Source organism: Mesoplodon mirus (genome assembly GCF_964341445.2).
Source record: "Mesoplodon mirus genome assembly, chromosome: 12".
Taxonomy (NCBI): Eukaryota; Metazoa; Chordata; class Mammalia; order Artiodactyla; family Ziphiidae; genus Mesoplodon; species Mesoplodon mirus.
Genome location: NC_138988.1, coordinates 47,986,170 through 48,006,373, shown reverse-complemented (window position 1 = coordinate 48,006,373; position 20,204 = coordinate 47,986,170). Strand labels below are relative to the sequence as shown.

The 20,204-nt window shown below is 48.5% G+C and overlaps 1 protein-coding gene across 2 annotated transcripts in view; it reads left to right on the top strand.

Moving 5' to 3' along the window:
• EXOG (exo/endonuclease G) overlaps nt 1–12,829 on the top strand; it is a 35,312-nt gene extending 22,483 nt beyond the window's left edge. Inside the window, exons 6-12 of one of the 2 annotated variants that reach the window (XR_014295488.1) lie at nt 1,617–3,723; nt 4,050–4,196; nt 4,439–4,541; nt 4,637–4,736; nt 11,252–11,325; nt 11,562–11,637; nt 12,767–12,829. Coding sequence is in view for 1 of the 2 variants with exons in the window: in XM_082638174.1 (XP_082494300.1) it covers nt 1,617–2,078 (462 nt within the window). In the remaining variant the exon portion in view is untranslated. Of the gene's footprint in view, nt 1–1,616; nt 3,959–4,049; nt 4,197–4,438; nt 4,542–4,636; nt 4,737–11,251; nt 11,326–11,561; nt 11,638–12,766 lie in introns of those variants that run through there. The other variant, XM_082638174.1, reaches the window with a different exon arrangement.
• Nucleotides 12,830–20,204: the final 7,375 nt, after the last annotated feature.

Here is a 20,204-nt window from a genome sequence, read left to right as displayed (position 1 = left end):
CCCACCTTGTAAACTATGGCTCAGGTGCAGCCACACCCTCAGTTCCGGTCCCTGACTTCCCCTGCACCCACCCCCTCAGCGCTGCTGCTGATGCTCTGTATCGGCGTCTCACCACATTCTGCCTGCAGTGAAGGCTGTGGATGTTGACTTCTCTCCCGGATGGGAAGCTTCTTGAGAGCAGCACCAGCTGCATTTACTTTCAAGATTATTCCTTTCAGTATTTCCAGCAGTGCCGGGCACAGGACCTCTGAGTCGCAGTGTTGAGTTAACATCTCTTGGTGATCTGTGGGCTAGTTGTACTCCATCGAGCTCACCTTCAGTGTGTTTTTTGGTCTTGAAGAGCATGCATAAATGACTTCTTGGGCGGCAGCGGGGGATTTTGTGTCTGTAGGTTGTGTAGTTTCATAAACCTTACTCTAAACTGCACCCTGACCAACCACTTTCACTAACTTGCAAGACAGTTATAGAGACCATTCCTGTGGAATGATGGGTCTTCCCTGCAGCCCTGCAGTTGGCCTTGGCGGTGGGACTTCCCTGCGTGTTAGGCAGCAGATGGCCTCGGAGTTGTTAGGCTGTGCGCCGTGTGGGTAGGAGCTTGGGAAAAGCAGAAAAGAATCCTCTGTAGCTCTCATCCTTCTGCCTTATCTGGGCTCCCAGCAGGGCCTCCCACAGCAAGTGGGTTTGGCCTGGAAGGGAGGCCTCTTGCCAAGGAAGGGCCGGCCCGGGAGGAGCAGTAGTACCACAAGCATATAGTAGCTGGATTGTGTCATTTTATTGGAGACCATTAAGGAAATGGACGTTCATTTTTTTCTTTTCCAGAAAACAGATAATGGCTTCTAAGCCAATTGGAAGGAAATTTGAAAAGGTTTCATAACAGTGTTATTTCATTATTACAGCCAACCTACACAGGCAGCCAAGTTGTTTTCAGGCCTGACCCTGGCTCTGGCTTCTTTGCTGTGTGGATACCTTTCCAAAGTGTTTGATCTGATGACACATTCAGGGGTTCTGTGTTTGATAGCAGACCCAAGAGTGTGCAGAACTCTGAGCAAACAGCATTTACATTTACCTGATGTAATTTTTAAAATGAACCACAGTCTAGGTGATACTGGAGATGGTAATACTGATGTGGTGTGTCTGGCTGCTTCTTGAAAGGCTGTTTGTTTAGCTCCCTAGTGAATTTGGTAAACCAAGGCCATATTTTTATTTCTAGAGCTGGGAGTTCCCCAAGCTGGCCGTTTTGACCTTTGAATGTTAGGAGCCCCAAAAGTTCTGATTATGAGACAGAGAGAAGGTGACAGCTTTTCTTGTCCATTAAAAAACCCAGGACCCACTCCTGGCATTCCTTTGTCCTACAAACAGAGCAGAGAATGGGACCCCTGCTCTTTGGGGTGGCATTGCTTTAAAGACGATCAGAATCTACCTGTTAAATGCTCATCTTCTCTGTGAGTCTGTGTCTTGGTTTATTATTACCTTTGGCAGCTGAATTTAAATCCACTGGGGGTGGGGTAGGGTAGTTTGTAAGTACATTTTCAGAAATGCATCTAAAAGCTTTTCAGGAAAAATTTGGGACCTGCTAGTACAAATTAGCATCGCAAATATGGCTGCTTTGCTTTTAGGTGATCGGCGAGGACAATGTGGCGGTGCCCTCCCACCTCTACAAGGTGATCCTGGCACGCAGAAGCCCGAGGTCTGCTGAGCCCCTGGCACTAGGGGCCTTCGTGGTGCCCAACAAGGCCATTGGCTTCCAGCCCCAATTAAGTGAGTTCCAGGTGAGCCTCCAGGAGCTGGAGAAGTTGTCAGGACTGGTGTTTTTCCCTCATCTGGATAGGACTAGTGACATCAAGAACATCTGCTCGGTGGACACGTGTAAGCTCCTGGATTTCAGGGAGTTCACTCTGTACCTGAGCACAAGAAAGATTGAGGGAGCCCGATCGGTACTCAGACTGGAAAAGGTCATGGAAAATTTGCGGAACGCAGGCATTGAACCTGATGAGGACTTCATGACTCGCTACGAGAAGAAACTGGAAGAACTCAAAGCTCAGGAGCAGTCAGGAGTCCTGGAGAGAAAGCCCTCGTAGTTCACGTCTCAGAAGCGTGATGTCATCTGTAATGAAGCAGGTGCGGCCTCTTCAGATCCTGTATTTTAGTGGCTTTGTTTTAAAATGATGGAATCCTAAATTTCAGACTAAATTTCTCCCCAAAAGATGTCAAGTGTTTTGGTTGGTATTTTATTTGACGTGGGAAACTAAGGGAACTGTTAACGCCTGCAGATCACGGGCTGGTCTTGTGTCAAGTTAACAGGAGGGCTGTGTCTGTGGGATGACGCTGTGTGCGTGTCCCTCTGGATGTATTGTATGTGAAGGCGTTATATTTTCTGCCTCCAAATCGTACAGTGTCTTTGATGTATCTGCTCAGCCTTCTTGGAACCCGAGATTTTACGTGTTCTTTCCCTTGGACTTGAGCTGGTCTTAGAGATGGCTTTTAGATTACCTCTATGCATTGTCCTGACCATGTGTATCATATATTTGTTTCTTGTTCCTCCTCTCATGGACCTGCTGTTCCTCCTCTTCTGTTATGCAGAAGCACTCAACAACTACATTTTCTGCTCACTTAGTGTGTTCTATATACTAAGCTCAGTGCTTTACATGTATTATCCTACAACTACCCTCTGAGGGAAATACCACTATCCTCATTTTACCCAAGAGGAAATTGAGGCTTAGAGAGCTGAAGTATTTTGCCCAAGGTTCATCTTCCCAAAGAAGTAATCCACAAGGAATGAGGCTTATAACATGGGGTACGTTAAAATCTTCCCTGACACAGAGGCTCAAAGACATACTTCCATGGGTGTCTGTGATCCTGGGGCTTGCTTGGTAAGAGGGGTCTGGTTTCTTGTCTGCAGTCGAGCCATAGGGACTTTAATGTCCTCTGAATTGAACTCTCCTTAGTTCTTTGGGAAGAAACAACCACAGGTATTCGAACGTTAGAGGACAGTGCTTCATAGGGTTTATCTGAGTCCCTGCTTGCCTTCAGAAATGCAATTCTTCTGGTGACTGGCTTGTGCCAAATTGATGTGTTCCTTGCTTTCCAGGTGAGCTTTTTGTGAATCTCTGCCCGCAGATTCACTAGCTCATGGCTTGCTCGCCTTTGTGCCTGCCTGTCTACCTGGTTGGCCCAAAGACCCAAAGACAGTTAACTCTGGGGGAAACAGTGGCTGTTTTTCTGAGCCAGATCTCTAGGTTTGGGTTTACGTAGAGTCCTTTCATGGGCTGTCATAAGTGCAGGCAGTAAAATATCTTCAAATAGAGCATAGGAACTTGTGTGACTGTGTCCTGTCAGTACTGTCTTTCCAAGTGGTGTTACCAGAACAGTTTTTATGGTGTTTTTGTGGTGTTTTTGTGTTTGTCTCTAACAGAAATGCCAAGGTGTTAAGATAAAGGTAAGATGAGAATGGTTGATCTTGTTCTGCTTTATTTGGGTAAACAAGAAAGAAGTTAGGGGGTCAGAACACTTCAGCCCGATTAATACCAGCCTGTTTTATCCCACAGTTCCCCATTAGCTTGTGCCAGTCTTTTTCTTCTCAGGGAGAAAGAGCCAGCATGTCACTTGGACCAAAAAAATCTGTTACTTTTTCTCCTTCTTGAAGAGGTGACAGTGGGGTCTGGGGGTTTTTCCAGGAGCCCAAGGGCGGCTCTGTGGGAGAGGTCCTACCGCCCATCTCCAGAGGTGAGTCCCCGTCCACTGTCCCCCGGGCCTGTCACTACATTCTCCTCTGACCTCAGTATCCAGCAGCCTTGGGGTTATTCCCCATATGCTGGTCTCACTCCTGTGCCTCCACCTTGATGGTAGAAAGTCTTGATTTTTAGATCAGTAAATTAAAGTGTCTTAACACATTTTTAGTTCCTATGAAAAACACTACCTAGTCATTGTGAAAAAGAGATAACTACTTACAATAAAAAAAAATGCGTCTCCCAATCCTCATTATTATATGTAAAAGTTTTGTTTGTATACAACAAGTGACGCTTGAATTGTTGTCTCAACACTTCCACTAGGAGTCCCTCCAAAACAAACTTTGAAATGTAAACACTGGGTAGAGCTCAGGACTTTCCTCTGGATCAGATCACTTCCGCCTCCCCCGTGGGACTGTTGAGTACTTGGACTCAGACGCAGCAGAGCCCTAGGCCTCCCTGCAGCATCAGGTGTGTCCCTCTGGTCAAAGAAGCACCTCATTACTGACCTGAGCCAATCACCATCCAGCCGGGCCCTCTCCGGGTCCTGCCGCGGTCTCAGGCTGCACCTGGGACTCTGCCTTCCACTCTGTTTATGCTCAGGGAGCCCCTGGTCTGAGGGAGGCTGCCAAGGGAGAAGGACCCAGGCTCTGCTGCTGGGACCCCCCCTCTGGGGGCGAGGGGCTCACTCCCTAATCTCTCTCTACCTGCAGTAACATCTTTATTTCGAGACGTCAGGCTCTTTGGTCCATGGATTGAGAGACTATTTCACCTATATCGTATGCAGCAAAGGGGGACCTTACACAAGTGGCAAAGGTAGGATGGGTGTGCTAGCCCCTTAAATACCTGTGAGTGTTTCTCCACTTGTGCGTCCATCTTCAAAAGACTGAAAACCTCCGTCCCTCCTTCAGGACTTAGAATAGAGCCCAGCAGGAGATACAGAGTCTGATCTTGAGGGAATGGCTTCCTACAGAGCTGGGCTCAGCCTGCAGCCCTGCTCTTGGAGTGACTGTGAGTATTACCACGTCGCCTGTGTTCCCTGCCTTGATCGTGAGTCCATAAATGTCATTGGCGTTAACATGACGAATCTCCCAATTTCCCGTCAGCAGCCCATCCGCAACTCCAGGGTCTGCTGTTCTGTTCCCTGCTAACTCCCTCCCATGTCCACCCTGTGTGCCCTTCCCCTTTCTGGGCCCTCACTGTCCTCCTTGAGCCTCTAATTCATTCTGGTGGAGTCGGTCAGGGGTGGCCTCACATCGACCATGGAACCCCTGCTCTTGCCCACATCCATGCACAGCTTTTTCGTCTGGCCTGCTTTTCTGGGTGTCGTCATGGAGATGGTCTATCACGGGATCCAGTGCTGTTTTTCCAGTATAGCCCCACCTCCAGGGACCAACCCTCAGGTCATCAGAGGGCCGAGTGGGATGTACCACACTCTGTATAATTTGGGGCAAGGGGAGATGGGGTGCTTGGATGGGCTTCTCTTCCATGTTCTTGAACTTGACAATTTGGCCAAGGACTGGTCCCTTCTGAGTGCACAGCACCTCTAGGGGTCAATGTGGCCTAATGCCACACTGCTGGGACCCCGCCCGAACACAGAGCCTCAGTCAGCAGGCCCTCAGGCTAGATGGGACAGGAGGGGTCATCTTGTCCAGTGCACCTCATGTTTGGCTCACATCAGAGTAGCCTAGGGAGTTTAATCCACCCCCCCCATTTTATTTTGAATAATTTCAAGCTTTCAGAAAAGTTGAAAGTGCAATGAATGCCCTCCCTCAATATTGTGTCTCATTGGTGTTCTTTTCTTGCACCAATTAAAAGTAAATCATTGTCTAAAAAAAGTAAGTTGTAGACACAGCACTTCACTTTTGTTGTTGTTTTTTTATTTTTTTAAATTGAAGTATAGTTGATTTACAGTGTTGTATTTCTGCTGTACAGCACAGTGATTCAGTTACACATATACATTCTTTTTTATATTCTTTTCCATTGTGGTTTTTTAAATTAATTAATTTATTTTTGACTGCATTGGGTCTTCGTTGCTGCACACGGGCTTTCTCTAGTTGCGGCGAGCGGGGGCTACTCTTCGTTGTGGTGCACGGGCTTCTTATTGCGGTGGCTTCTCGTTGCAGAGCATGGGCTCTAGGTGTGTGGGCTTCAGTAGTTGTAGCACATGAGCTCAGTAGTTGTGGCTCGCAGGCTCTAGAGTGCAGGCTCAGTAGTTGTGGCACACGGGCTTAGTTGCTCCGCGGCATGTGGGATCTTCCCGGACCAGGGCTCGAACCCGTGTCCCCTGCATTGGCAGGCAGATTCTTAACCACTGCGCCACCAGGGAAGCCCTCCATTATGGTTTATCATAGGATATTGAATATACTTCTCTGTGCTATACAGTAGACCTTGTTGTTTATCCATTCTATATATAATAGCTTACGTCTGCTAACCCCAACCTCCCACTCCATCCCTCCCCCAACCCCCTCCCCCTTGGCAACCACAAGTCTATTCTCTATGTCCGTGATTCTGTTTCTGTTTCATAGGTTCATTTGTGTCATATTTTAGATTCCACATATAAGTGATATCACATGGTATTTTTCTCTGTCTGACTTAGTATGATAATCTCTAGTTGCATCCATGTTACTTCAAATGGCATTATTTTGTTCTTTTTTATGGCTGAGTAATATTCCATTGTATGTACCACATCCTCTTTATCCATTCATCTGTTGATGGGCATTTAAGTTGCTTCCATATCTTGGCTATTGTGAATAGTGTTGCATTGGACATTGGGGTGCATGTATCTTTTCGAATTAGAGTTTTCTCTGGATATATGCCCAGGAGTGGGATTGCTGGATCATATGGTAGCTGTATTTTTAGTTTTTATTTTTTATTTTTTTTTTTTTTGCTGTACGTGGGCCTCTCACTGCTGCGGCCTCTCCCGTTGCGGAGCACAGGCTCCGGACACACAGGCTCCGCGGCCATGGCTCGCGGGCCCAGCCGCTCCGCGGCATGTGGGATCTTCCGGGATCGGGGCACGAACCCGTGTCCCCTGCATCGGCAGGCGGACTCTCAACCACTGCGCCACCAGGGAAGCCCTATTTTTAGTTTTTAAAGGAGCCTTCATATTCTTCTCCATAGTGGAGAATTAATTCTTAAATAGAATAGGTCCCCAGTGAATCATCCATCCTGCTTGCCAAGTACTCTTCGGGCCACACGTAGGAGGCCTGAGGGCCAGCCCAGGAGGTGGCCTTGAGGAGGCCTCTTGCCTCTCGTGGCACCTTCCTTGTCCTGGTTAGAGACCAGAGGTGCCTCCACCCACTCTTGGGTGCTCTGTGCCCCACTTTTGCATCCAAAATTGCTCCCAGGTTTCTCACCCTCCACTGTCCCCATCCTAGTCCAAGCCCCATCATCTCTCCCTACAGAGACCACCTGACCTGTTTCCCCTCATCTATTCTTATGCTCCACAGATCTTTCCCTCAGAGCAAGAGGTGGGATCTTTCTAAAGTACAAACCGAGATGGCAACCATGCCCCTCCCCGCAAATAATAAAACAGCGTGTACAACAAGGCACCTCTTTGTGTGCCCCTGGGTCACGTCCACACTCCGCTCCTGGCTCCCCCTCACTCCCCATGTCAGCCACGTGGGCCATCGTTCCCTTCTGGACCAGGCTGCGGCCCTTCCCTCTCTCTGCCTGGCGACACCCACCTCAGTCAACAAAAATGCCATGTCTTCATCAGAGGTCTTCCCTGATGCCGTCCCCTGGATATTCTTACTCGTTGTACTTTGTCCCCCACCCCGTCACTGTTTTGTAATTATAAAGAGCCCTGGTTTGTGGATTTTGAGGTTAATGTCTGTCTCCCCAGGATGGCATGGGCCGCCTCTGTGCTCATTTTTCTAACTCCAGAATCTGGGAGATGTTCAGTTCATGTTTGCTAGAGAAGAATGGACAGATGCCTCGGTCTCCCCAGCTGGTCCCGTGTGTAGGCTGACATCACTTAGCAGGAGTGAGTGAGTGAGGAAAGGGACTCCTTTGGCTCCGGGGCCTCCTGTCCCTCGCGCCTGGGGAGTCCCGCTGCCGTCAGGCCCTCAGGCCAGGCTGTGGCCCCACTGCTTCGTTTTTATTTATCCTGCAGACGTCAGAGTCTCTACAGGAGGAGGAGGGTGGTCACGCAGCAGCTGGGGCTGGCGGGAAGCAGACACATGGGGCCAGGTGGTCCTCAGCCGGGGCACAGGAGCAGAGAAATTGGCACGGGGGCCTCTGCAGCTGGGGCCTGGCAGCAGGTGGGTGGCGAGGGCTGGGCGGGCTGCCCATAATCGAGGAGCTGACAGTGGGTGTAAAGAGCCCGCTTAGTGGAAGTGGAGGACTGGGGGTGGGAAGGCCAGGCCAGAGCTTCAGCCCCTCGACCCAGCCGTGCCCCTGGCCTCTGCTAGTCTCCCTGATCTGGGCTTCTAGAACCCCCAGGCCCCCAGCCCTTGTGACGCCCTCCGCTGTCCCAGCCTCCCTGTCCCTCAGCTCCCCAGTCGCCACCTCTGGCCCGTCCTGCCAGCGGCCTGGGCCCTGCTGGCCAGCCCCCTTCTCTCATCACCTCCTCCCACTCCCTGTGGCGCCCTGGCACCAGCCCCAGGTCTGTGTGGACTGATTGCCCGACACTCCTGTCCTCCCTGCCCCACACCCCCAGGGAGGGGCTCTCTTGGGGATCCAGCTTCCCCCAGAGGTCAGGTGGGGGGAGGGTGTGGCTGACAGAGGGCCTGGTCCACCCCGAGCTGTGGAGCTGAGCTAGGGAGAGGGTGGTGGGGGGAGAGGAGAGGGCATGCGGGGCCACTGCAGGGCAGGGGATGGGGTCCCTGAAAGGCCACACTACCTTGCCAGCTTCCTTGGTCTTGCCTGGCGCCATCTGCCCTTCCCAGCTCTTCCTCAGTGTCCACTGTGCCCCCTGGTCCTTCCAGCTTCTCATGGTCCCTCTCATTGGTGACTGAGGAGCTGGGGCCTAGGCCATTCTGCGTGTCAGGAAGGACGGGCTGGGGGAACTTTCTGCTGCATTGTGTGTGTAACTAGTGTCCTGGGGGTGCGTGGCTATCGGGGGTGCCCCTGGGTGGAGGAAGGGACCTGTGAGGGGTGTGTTCGTAAACAGAGAGCAGTTCAGGAAATCAGTGGATGTTACTGTGGAAGGGACTTAGAGATTGTCCCTAACAATTTACAGATGAAAAACACAGGGCTCTGGAAGAGGGAAATTGGATTGGCATGAATAAGTCACATGGGGGCTGGTAATCATGCTCATCATTATCATGCTGGGTATTTATTAAGTGCTTACTGTGTACTAGGGATTATTGTAAATTTTTTGTGTTTTAGTTTATATAGTCCTCACACTACGCTAGGAGGTAAGTATTGTCATGCCCATTTTACAGATGAGAAAAGGGAGACTAGAACAGTGAGGTCAGTTTCTCCAGATGGTACAGCAAGCCCATGCAGAGCGATGGAATGTTGTCACACTGCACAGGGAGTTTTGCTCCTTCAAATGGTGACATATGTATTAATATGTAAAGCATTTCTTAGAGCTCCTTAAAAACAATAGCAGACATTTCACCAAGGAGGATATAGGAATGGCTAATAAGCACATGAAAAGATGCTCAACGTCATTTGTCATCATTAGTCATCAGGGAAATGCAGATTAAAATTACAGGATACACCCACCCAATTGGCTAAAATTAAAGGAAAAAAAAAAGACTGACAGTTCCAAATGTTGGCATGGATATGGAGCAACTGGAACTCTCATTGCTGGTGGGAATGAATGATGAACAACCACTTTGGAAAACATTTGACAACTTCTTATAGAGTTAAATATATACTAATCAGATGAAACTCATTAGTTGTCCCCTGAAACTAAATTTCTAGGCATTTACCCAAGAGATAAAAACATATGATCACACAAACACAAGTACACAATGTTGATAGCGGCAGCTTTATTCCTGATGGCAAAAAACTGTAAACAACCCAGATGTCCAGTCCATCAACTATTGAATGCAAAACCAACCATGGTACATCCATTTAATGGAGTACCTCTCAGCAATGAAAAGGAACAAACCAACACAGGCAGCAACACGGATGAGGTTCAAGTGCATTATGCTGAATGACAGCAGCCGGACACAAAGGCTATGTGCAGTATTATTCCATTCAAATGAATGCTCCAGGAAAAAGCAGAACTACAGGAACAGAAAACACCTCAGTGGTTTCCAGGGACTGGGGCTGCGAAAGGGGTTGAATGCAAAGGAGCATGAGGACATGATGGAAATATTTGATATCTTGATTTTGGTGGTGGTTATACTGCTTATACATTTGTCAAAACTCACCACACTGCGCATTTAAAAAGAGTGAATTTTGGGACTTCCCTCGTGGTGCAGTGGCTAAGACTTCAAGCTCCCAATGCAAGGGGCCCAGACTTGATCCCTGGTCAGGGAACTAGATCCCACATGCTGCAACTAAGAGTTCGCGTGCCACAACTAAAGATCCCACACGCGGCAACTAAGACCCAGCGCAGCAAAATGAATAAATAAATATTAAAAAAAGAAAGAAAGAAGGGCTAAGATCTTAAAAAGGGTGAATTTGTTACGTGTAAATTATACCCCATGGAACGTGATCTAAGTATAGAAACAGTGGGCTGGAGAGGATAGAAAGTACGATGGTCATTGTTGCCTCATTGCGAAAGTGACATCAGAGGAAAGAGGGGAGCCATGCACTCTCCGGGAGAAGACTGTGACAGAGAGGGAACAGCCAGTGCTGAAGCCCTCAGGTGAGGCGTGCACGGCCTGGGCAGGAGCCAGCAAGGAGCTGGTGTGGCTGAAGTGGAGTAAGAGCCGGGGTTGTAGACGGGCTCAGACAGGCCCTGGGGAGTGGGGTGCATTGGGGGGCTGCAGAGGGCTCAGGCTGTTCTCTGAGTACGATGGGGGCCACTCGGGGGTTCTGTGCAACTTGCCTTTTAATAGACACCACTGGCTGCTGTGTTGAGAAAGGTCTGGGCCAAGGACCAACCAGGAGGCCTTTGTAAGAATCCAGGCAAGAGGCATTGGTGGCTCAGACCAGCATGGCGACGGTGGTGTTGAGGAGTGGTCTGACTTGGGATATACTTTGAAGGCAGAGCTGACAGGATTTCCTGCTGGATTGGATGTGGGGTGTGTGAGAGAGAGGAGGTAGGGATGATGCCAGGGTTTTTGGCCTGAGCAGCTGGAACTCCAGCTGAAAACCCCATGGGAGCTGCTGACTGGTGTTACCTGTCCCCTGGGGCCTGTGGCTGAAGTCAAGACAGACACGGGGAAGGGCTCGGCCCTGCTCCTGGCTCTGGGGCTCAGGGGATGGGCTGCCTATACTGGTTATTCCATTACCCTTTATTTATTGGCCTTATTGGGTTTTGTCATTTCCTCGTTGTCTCCTGTCTGGAGAGAAGACTATAAATGTGATGGATTGATACAGGATACAGGAGGCCCAATTATCTCTGTCGAGCCGGCCTCTCCTCTTGGTCAAGCCCTCCCCGTTCTCTGTCTTTGCAGCACCTTCCATAGCCTTGCAGGCAGAAGCAGCCTGGTCCCTGGCTGTCCAGGAAGAGGGAGTGCAGCCCAACAGGGTGAGTGGCAGACAGACGGTCCCCAGGAGACATGACTCCAAGAGCAAATACAGGAGGCAAGCTCAGCCCCACAGAGGCCGGGCGGAGGCCAGCGGGGTGGGAGGGCAGGACGTACCGCCGCAGGTCAGCCCACATCCGGGGAGGGGGGCTCTGCTGCGACTTGCACGCCTTTCTGGAATCCGAGCTGGCGCCTCCCTCCACGAACGCTGGGGTGATGGGGCTTTTCTCTCCGGCAGCAGGTGCCTGGCAGCTGCCCGTGGATGCCAGCCCCGTGAACTGGCCTGGGAGGAAGTGCTTGTCGGAGTGGTGATTGTATGTGCTGGGCTTGGGCTTGGGCTTGGCCCGGCCCCGTCCCCTGCCCTTCAGGCTGACTTGGGACACCCACAGGAGAGCGGCGCCTTGGGTGGGGGCCCCCGGGGTCCCTCTGGGATCCTCCCCAGGGTCCCCTGAGACAGAGCTTGGCAGCTGCCAGGCTTTGAGTGTCATTTCTGAACCAGATCCCTCGGCCCCCACCTCAGGCCTGTCTGCCTGCCTCTGTCCCTGGGAATGTCCTGAGGCCCCTGGTCCAGGGTGGTTGGGACAGGAAGCCTGAGGTTCCTTCTTAGGATTTCAGGCATCTCCCTGTGGTCACACCCTGCTCGCTCCCCAACACGGACCCTGGTTGCTGTGCCTTGAGTGTGCATGTGTGTGAATCCGCACCTGCCTCTCCATGTAGGCAAGGATCTCATGTAGGTGGCGTCCTTCCAGAACAAACAGTGGAAGGTGGGACTGTGGGTGAGAATAGGAGCCGGGGACCTAAGAGGACAGAAGGGCAGGAAGGATTCAAATGGAGGAGAGGATCCAGGTGAACCCAGTGGACAGTGAACGGCTGGGTTGAGGGGGGGTCTCTTGTGCCAGCATTCCGGGGCTGCTCTCTGTGCCAGGCACGGGGCGGGGGCCAGAGAGTGTGGTGCGAGCGGGCTGGCCTGGCCTTCCCCAGCCCTCAGGCAGCACACAGGACGGTGTCCTGGAGGTGTGTGCAGGCGGGGCAGGAGACAGTCCTGCGGCTTCCCCAGCCCATCCGCGGTGGCCTTTGGCATCTCCTAGCTCTCGGCCGCTGCCGGCTGTGTCTCCGCCTGTAGGAGTGAGTGCCTGTGCTGTCTCCCTGACCCTCCCAGCCTCCTGGCACTGAGTCTCGTGGCCGTCAAGGCTGAGGCGGAAGAGCGGCTGGCACGGAGTAGGGAGCAGCCAGGGCCCTGGCCCCAGGGTGAGGGCTGACGTCTGTCTGGGAGCATCTCTCTCTCTCTGCCAAGGGCTGAGATCCTGGGCTGCATGCCTGCCTTCTGACACAGGAGCCGGCATCCATCCCTCACGGAACCTGGACCCCAGCCTCACCCCAGAGTGGCCGGGTGACAGCTGTGGCGGTGTGGTGACCGCAAGGCCCACTCTTGCCTCCCTCCAGATGCGCCTGACACCTTCCAGGCCACTTCAGGCAGCTACAGAGACCCACAAGGGGCCCCACACCCAGAATCCAAGTTTTGGCTTCAAGAACAGTGAGGAGCTCCTGCACTGGCCCATTCCAAGGGGTAGTGACCTGGAGCGTGTCAGAGGGGAGGACTGGCCCTTTACTGCTTATGGTGAGTGCCCCAGCCTCCCCCCACCTCCACGGGCTCCACAGGGGGTTACTGAGCCACTGCCACATGCCAGCCGCTGAGCGAGGGACCAGCCACGGTGCTGAGTAAAGCGCACTTAAACCCTGTCCTCATGGTTTTGTTTTGCTTTTAATTCTTACTTTATATGGGAGCAGTGTATAGTTGACTAACAGTGTTCTGTTAGTTTCAGGTATACAGCAAAGTGATTTGGTTATACATACACCTGTACCTATTCTTTTTCAAATTCTTTTTCCTTTAAGGTTATTACAGAGTATTAAGCAGAATTCCTGTGTTATACAGTAGGTCCTGGTTGATTATCTGTTTTATATACATTAGGGTGTATATGCTAATCCCAGCCTCCTCGTTTATCCCTTTCTCCAGCTTACCCCTTTGGTAACCATAAGTTTATTTTCTAAGTCTGTGAGTCTGTTTCTGTTTTGTAAATTAGTTCATTTATATCATTTTTTAAAGATTCCACATATAAGTGATATCATGTGATATTTGTCTTTGTCAGACTTACTTCACTTAGTATGATTATCTCTAGGTCCATCCATGTTGCTGCAAATGGCGTTATTTCATTCTTTTTTTATGGCTCAGTAATATTCTATTGTCTCTGTGTACCACACCTTCCTTATCCATTCATTGGTAGATGGTCATTTAGGTTGCTTCCATGTCTTAGCTATTGTAAATAGCTACAGTGAACATTGGGGTGCATGTATCTTTTTTTTCTGTTTTTTTGGGGGGCGGGCACGCCAGGTGGCGTGCGGGATCCTAGTTCCCTGACCAGGGATCAAAACCACACTGCCTGCTGTGGAAGTGCGGAGTCTCACCCACTGGACTGCCAGGGAAGTCCCTGTATCTTTTCAAATTATGGTTTTCTCTGGATATATGCCCAGGAGTGGAATTGCTGGATCATATGGCAACTCTATTTTTAGCTTTTGAGGAATCTCCATTCTGTTCTCCATTGGCTGAACAAATTTACATTCCCGCCAACAGCGTAGGAGGGTTCCATTTTCTCCACATCCTCTCTAGCATTTATTGTTTGTAGACTTTTTGATGATGGCCACTCTGATGCAAGATGATACCTTGTTGTAGCTTTGACTTGCATTTCTATAATAATTAGGGATGTCGATCATCTTGTCATGTGCTTCTTTTTTAAAGAGTGTGAGTGAAAGTTACCTCTTGAAATTGGCTTCGTGACAGTCTTCTTTTTGGATTACCTCCCCCAGGACATTTCTGGAGGGCAGGTGTCATTTACAGCCCCACAGGCCTTGTTAATATGAAGTGCCCATGAGAAATAGTTTTAAAGTTGTTGTTACGGGAAACGGCCACAAGGCGGCAGGATTTCTTCATGCCCAGCTTGGACACTCGGGCAACCAAAGCCTTGCAAAGTCAAAAGTTGTGTTTGGGGATTGTAAATTACAGTGGAATGTGCCAGAAGAAATACCCAAGGGGGTTGTGTCTCATTACTTCCTCCCCCTTACCTTTCACCTCTGGGTAAAATCCCAACCCCTGCAAAACCGCTTTGCTGAGTGTGCTGTCGTCTGGAGGCGGGGCAACTCTAAGCAAGGTGGCTGGAGGTGGGAAGCCCACCACCAGAACACGTGGAGACCAGGTGGCTTTTCACAGCTTTTACAGCCCTGAGGGTCCACCATTCTTTGGTTGCACTAGGCTTTGTTTAGCTGCAGGAGGACCCGCCTGGATCTAGAAATTGTGATCCCATGCAGAGGGCACCAGACACTACAGGTCCAAGGGGGGCTAATTTGCTGGTACATCCTCCCCAGCTCCCTCAGCCCCAGGACAGTCCAGCCATGAAAGCAAAGCCGGCTCAGTCTCCATTGATGTGACACCAGCCCGGGTCACCGAGGCCAGAGAGGAATATAGTAGGCATTTCTTTTTTCTTTTTTTTAATTTAATTTTTAGTTTATATTGGAGTACAGTTGATTTACAATGTTGTGTTTGTTTTAGGTATTCAACAACTTGATTCAGTTATACATAGACGTATATCTATTCTTTTTGGGATTATTTTCCCATATAGGTTATTACAGAGTGTTGAGTAGAGTTCCCTGTGCTATACTGTAGGTCCTTGTTGATTATTTTATATATATTGGGGTGTATATGCTAATCTCAACCTCCTCATCCCTTTCCCCACCTTTCCCTTGTGGTAACCATAAGTTTGTTTTCTTAGTCTGTGAGCCTGTTTCTGTTTTGTAAATAAGTTCATTTGTATCAACTTTTGGATTCCACCTCTAAGTGACATCATGTGATGTTTGTCCTTCCCTGTGTGACTTACTTCAGTTAGTATGATCATCTCTAGGTCCATCCGTGTTGCTGCAAATGGCATTATTTCATTCTTTTTAATGCTGAGTAATGTTCCATTGTCTGTATGTGCCACATCTTATTTATCCATTCATCTGTCGATGGACATTTTGGTTGCTAGTGTTTTGGCTATTGTAAAGAGTGCTGCAATGAACATTGTGGTGCGTGGGTCTTTTTGAATTATGGTTTTCTCCAGATAGTCACCCAGCACTGGGATTGCCGGATCATCTGGTAGCTCTAGTTTTAGTTTTTAAAGAAACTTCCATACTGTACTCCATAGTGGCTGTTACCAGTTTCCACTCCCACCAGCAGCTTAGGAGGGTTCCCTTTTCTCCACACCCTCTCCAACTGCTGTTGTTTGTAGACTTTTTGATGATGGCCATACTGACTGGTGAAAGGTGATACCTCTTTGTAGCTTTGATTTCCATTGCTCTAATAATTAGTGATGTTGAGAATCTTGTCGTTTTTTTTTTTTTTAAACAGTATGTTCCTGGGTTGTAAATTAGAGTGGAATGTGCCAGAACAAACACCCGAAGGTTGTGTCTCATTACTTCTTCCCCCTTACCCTTTCACCCCTAAGGCAAATCCCAACCCTGGAAAACCACTTTGCTGAAGGTGCTATTGTCCAGAGGTGAGGCGACCCTAAGGAAGAAGGATGGAGGTGGGAACCTTCCCAGCAGGAGATGTGGAGACCAGGTGACTTTTCAAAGCTCTTCCGGCCCTGAGAGTCCACCACCCTTTGGGTGCACTGGGCTTGTTTCAGCTGTAGGAGGGCCCACCTGGATTTAGAGATTGTGGTCCTGTGCAGAGGGGACCGGGCACTACAGGTCCAAGGGGGCTTCATTTGCTGGCAGATCCTCCCCAGCTCCCTCAGCCCCATGACAGTCAAGCCTTGGGACCCAAGCCTGCTCAGGCTCCAGGAATGTGACACTAGCCCAGATCACTGAGGCTTGAGGGGAACATTGTAGGCATTTCTTTTTTTTTTTTAATTTAACTTTTGTTTTCTATTGGAGTACAGTTGATTTACAATGCTGTGTTTTTTTAGGTGTTTGGCAACTTGATTCAGTTATACATAGACATATATCTGTTCTTTTTCGGATTCCTTTCCCATATAGGTTATTAAAGTGTGTTGAGTAGAGTTCCCTGTGCTATATAGAAGGTCCTTGTTGTTATCATCTATTTTATATATATTGGGGTGTATATGCTAGTCCCAACCTCCTCATTTATCCCTTCCACCACCTTTCCCCTTTGGTAACCGTAAATTTGTTTTCTGAGTCTTTTTCTGTTTTGTAAATTAGATCATTTGTATCAATTTGTAGATTCCACATCCAGTGATATCATATGACATTTGTCTTTGTCTGACTTACTTCAGTTAGTATTGAAACGGCGTACAAGCCCGTGTCCTTGTCTTTCTTTTGTAATAAAATGCTGACTCAAGAGTTAATGATTGGGAAATGTGAAGATAGAGAAACAAAGAATAGCTGTTGGGCTGAGGAACTGGTAACAATTTAGACTATAATTCTGCCACATAGTAGAATCATGAAACCCACAGTTCCCTGAAAGATACAAAGGCCTGACACACATTCCTGAGTTGTTTTTACAGAAAGCAGACCCTTTCCAGATGAAAAGTGCTGACCACAAGAACATAGACCCTAGACTGGTTGAAACCAGAGGTTGATGAAGCTTGAAACTTCGCCTTGATGCCAACCAATCCGAGAATTGTCTGCGAGGTAATCACCCCCTCCACGTTGGGTCACACAGTCTTGAGGGCATTAGCCCGCTGTGGCCCCCTTTGCCTGGCAAAGCAGTAAAAGCTATTCTTTTCTACTTCACCCAAAACTCTGCATTTCTATTCGGCACTGGTGAACAGAGGCCGAGTTTTGGCAATAGAATTTTGGGGGCTCATCTAGGATTGACCTGTGTGCAGGTGGCCTTGAGGCGTCCCTGTGTTTGATCGGACGCTCTGAGGTTTCTCTCCACACCAGCCTCCTTCGAGAGAGCGGAGGGTTGGAGGACTCCTCTGGAGGCCGGATCGCCAGGGATCCCCTGCCGTAGGGCTGTGCCCTGATCATACCCGGCCTGCTGTCTTGGTAGTTGGAGCTCCGAGGCGGGGATGGAAGACAGGAGAGAAGCTGTCCTGGCAGCTGCCAAGGCCCCCTTTGCCTTGAGGACATCCCCCTCTCCCTCTGCCCACACTGGTCCGGACTTCCTGCTCTGAGGAGACGTTTTGGGGAAGGAGCGACGTGGAGTTTGGGACATCACAGCACCTCCGCCAGCGCTTCGGTAAGCCCCCCGGCGTGCACCCCGAGGACCCTCAACCTTGTCCGCTTGGGGAACCTTCTGTTGCCGTTTGGGAAGTTTTTATTTATCTTTTTTGGGGGTAGATTTTTGAGATCCAGTTTGTAAGGAGCAGCTTAGACTAAGGCCACAGGCTTAGTGGGACTTGGAAACCAATTTGAGCCTTGAGCTGTTTGGGTTTTTTTTGTTTGTGGCTTCTGTTTGCCCGACAAGGATTTGGTTTGCCTTTGGTTTTGCTGGCAAGTGTTTAATTTGACTCAACATGGGAAGTGCTTCTTCTTTGATTCCATCTGACAGCCCACTAGGGAAAATTTTGGCAGCCTGGTCAACCTATAATTATAAACCTATAAATAGGGAAAAAATAATTTAACACCATGTGGTCACAATATTCTTTAGACTTCAGAGAAAACTGGTTGAGATGAGACTCTTTTGAAATTCCAAAACTGGTCCATTTTGCATGTGCAGTTAGAGAAAGCTGTCTTGATAAAAAACTTTTTTTCAGAACACTGACCTTGAGAGAACAAAACTATTCTTAGGAGAAAACTTGAAGTTAACTCTTACCATGTCCTTGAAGTACAAACACAGCCCACTGTGTCTGGGACTTCAGTCTTAATTAGTAGAACCTCAAGCCAAGGAGGGGCAGGAAAGGAGGGAAGAAAAAGAAGCCTTTTAGGGCTTCCCTGGCGGCGCAGTGGTTGAGAGTCCGCCTGCCGATGCAGGGGACACGGGTTGGTGCCCCGGTCCGGGAAGATCCCACATGCCGCGGAGCGGCTGGGCCCGTGAGCCATGGCCGCTGAGCCTGCGCATCCGGAGCCTGTGCTCCGCAATGGGAGAGGCCACAACAGTGAGAGGCCCGCGTACCGCAAAAAAAAAAAAAGAAGGCTTTTAGTCAAATGTGTAAATTTGACTGTTCTGTTATTCATAAACTGATAAGTTTAATTACAGTGCCTGATTCATGAAATATAAAAAGATGAAACAATGAGACCTCTGTCCGTCTGTATGTATGTCTCAGTATGTGTCTTTGACTTTGGATAATATTGCTGAGGTTAATTTGTAAATGAGCTCTATTGGCTTAAAGAAAAGTAAGTGCTTACAAATGAGATCCAAATTTACCTACTTTTGTCTTCTTGCAAGAGGGAAACTAAAGATATTAGCATTTATTAGTCACATGTCTTGTGCCACTTTGAGAAAAGAAATTGTGCTTTGGGAAAATGCATGTTTTTGGAGATTATAGAATATGTTCCTAAGTTTGCTAATCAGAGAATGTCAATATGACAGACAATTCAGTTGCTTTCTTCTTGGTTCTCACTAGAGATTAAGGGTTGTTTTTTTGTTTTAATTAATTATTATTATTATTTTTGGCTGCTTTGGGTCTTCATTGCTGCACGCGGGCTTTCTCTAGTTGCGGCGAGTGGGGGCTACTCCTTGTTATGGTGCGCGGGCTTCTCATTGCAGTGGCTTCTCTTGTTGCGGAGCACAGGCTCTGGGTGCCTAGGCTTCAGTAGTTGTGGCTCGCAGGCTCTAGAGCACAGGCTCAGTAGTTGTGGTGCATGGGCTTAGTTGCTTCACAGCATGTGGGATCCTCCCGGACCAGGGCTCAAACCTGTGTCCCCTGCATTGGCAGGTGGATTCTTAACCACTGTGCCACCAGGGAAGTGCAAGGGTTTTTTTAAGGGTTAAAAATTATAATATGTAATTAAAGCTAGTAAAATGATAAGGGAAACATTTCAGTATGTAAAGCAAGTAGGAGATGTATTGCCAGTGAGAGAAGGTATAAAGATTGCAGATATTTTTGTTAAAAAAAATGATAATAATTTTGTCCTACAGTTGGTTGTTTCTGGATGGAAAAAAATAAGGGACAAATTAATATGAATCCAGAAAGTGATTAAAGGGTTGTGAAAAAGGTACTTTAAGAATTTTCTATGTTGTTAACATTGATCCCCTCATTGTCAGATTTCTGTCGTCCTGCCCTTATAGCATAGAAATGGTCTACTTCTAAGTCAGGGAATTTAAAAATGAATAAACAATAGCTGTAAATTTTTTAAAATCAGGGCTATGGGAAATCCAAGATGCCCTCTTGGCTTTTCCCGGCTCCCTGACAAACCTCATTTTCTATTAGATGGGTTAAAGATTTCTCTGGCTGCAGGGAATGGCTCACAATGAAAAGGAAAAGGTTAGAAAATGTGTTTCCCACTTGGAGTATAGTGTCTACCATCTCCAGTGATCAAGACACCCACTTCACTGGACAAATCATACAAGACTTAATGTCACAAATTTCTTGAAATTATCACTGTCACTATCATCCTCAGTCATCAAGCAAGGTCAATAAAACTAATGGAAAAACTGGACTCAAAACAGAACAAAATAAATTATAGGGGATTAAATGAACTGCTAAATATGATTATAGTTTTTATGAATTGTCTGACATACTGCCTCTTCTAATCTTTGTTTTTCAGGTATAGAAAAGCCCTTTTCTTCAAGCTACTTATGATTTACAACAATTTGGTAATTTACACCTATAGGTAAAATTAAAATATTTTTTTCTCTCTGCCTGGTTCCTCCAGAAATTAGAGACTCTTGGGTTCTGAGCAGCCTTATCAGGTGAATGGAAAAGACTGTCTCTTGACATGT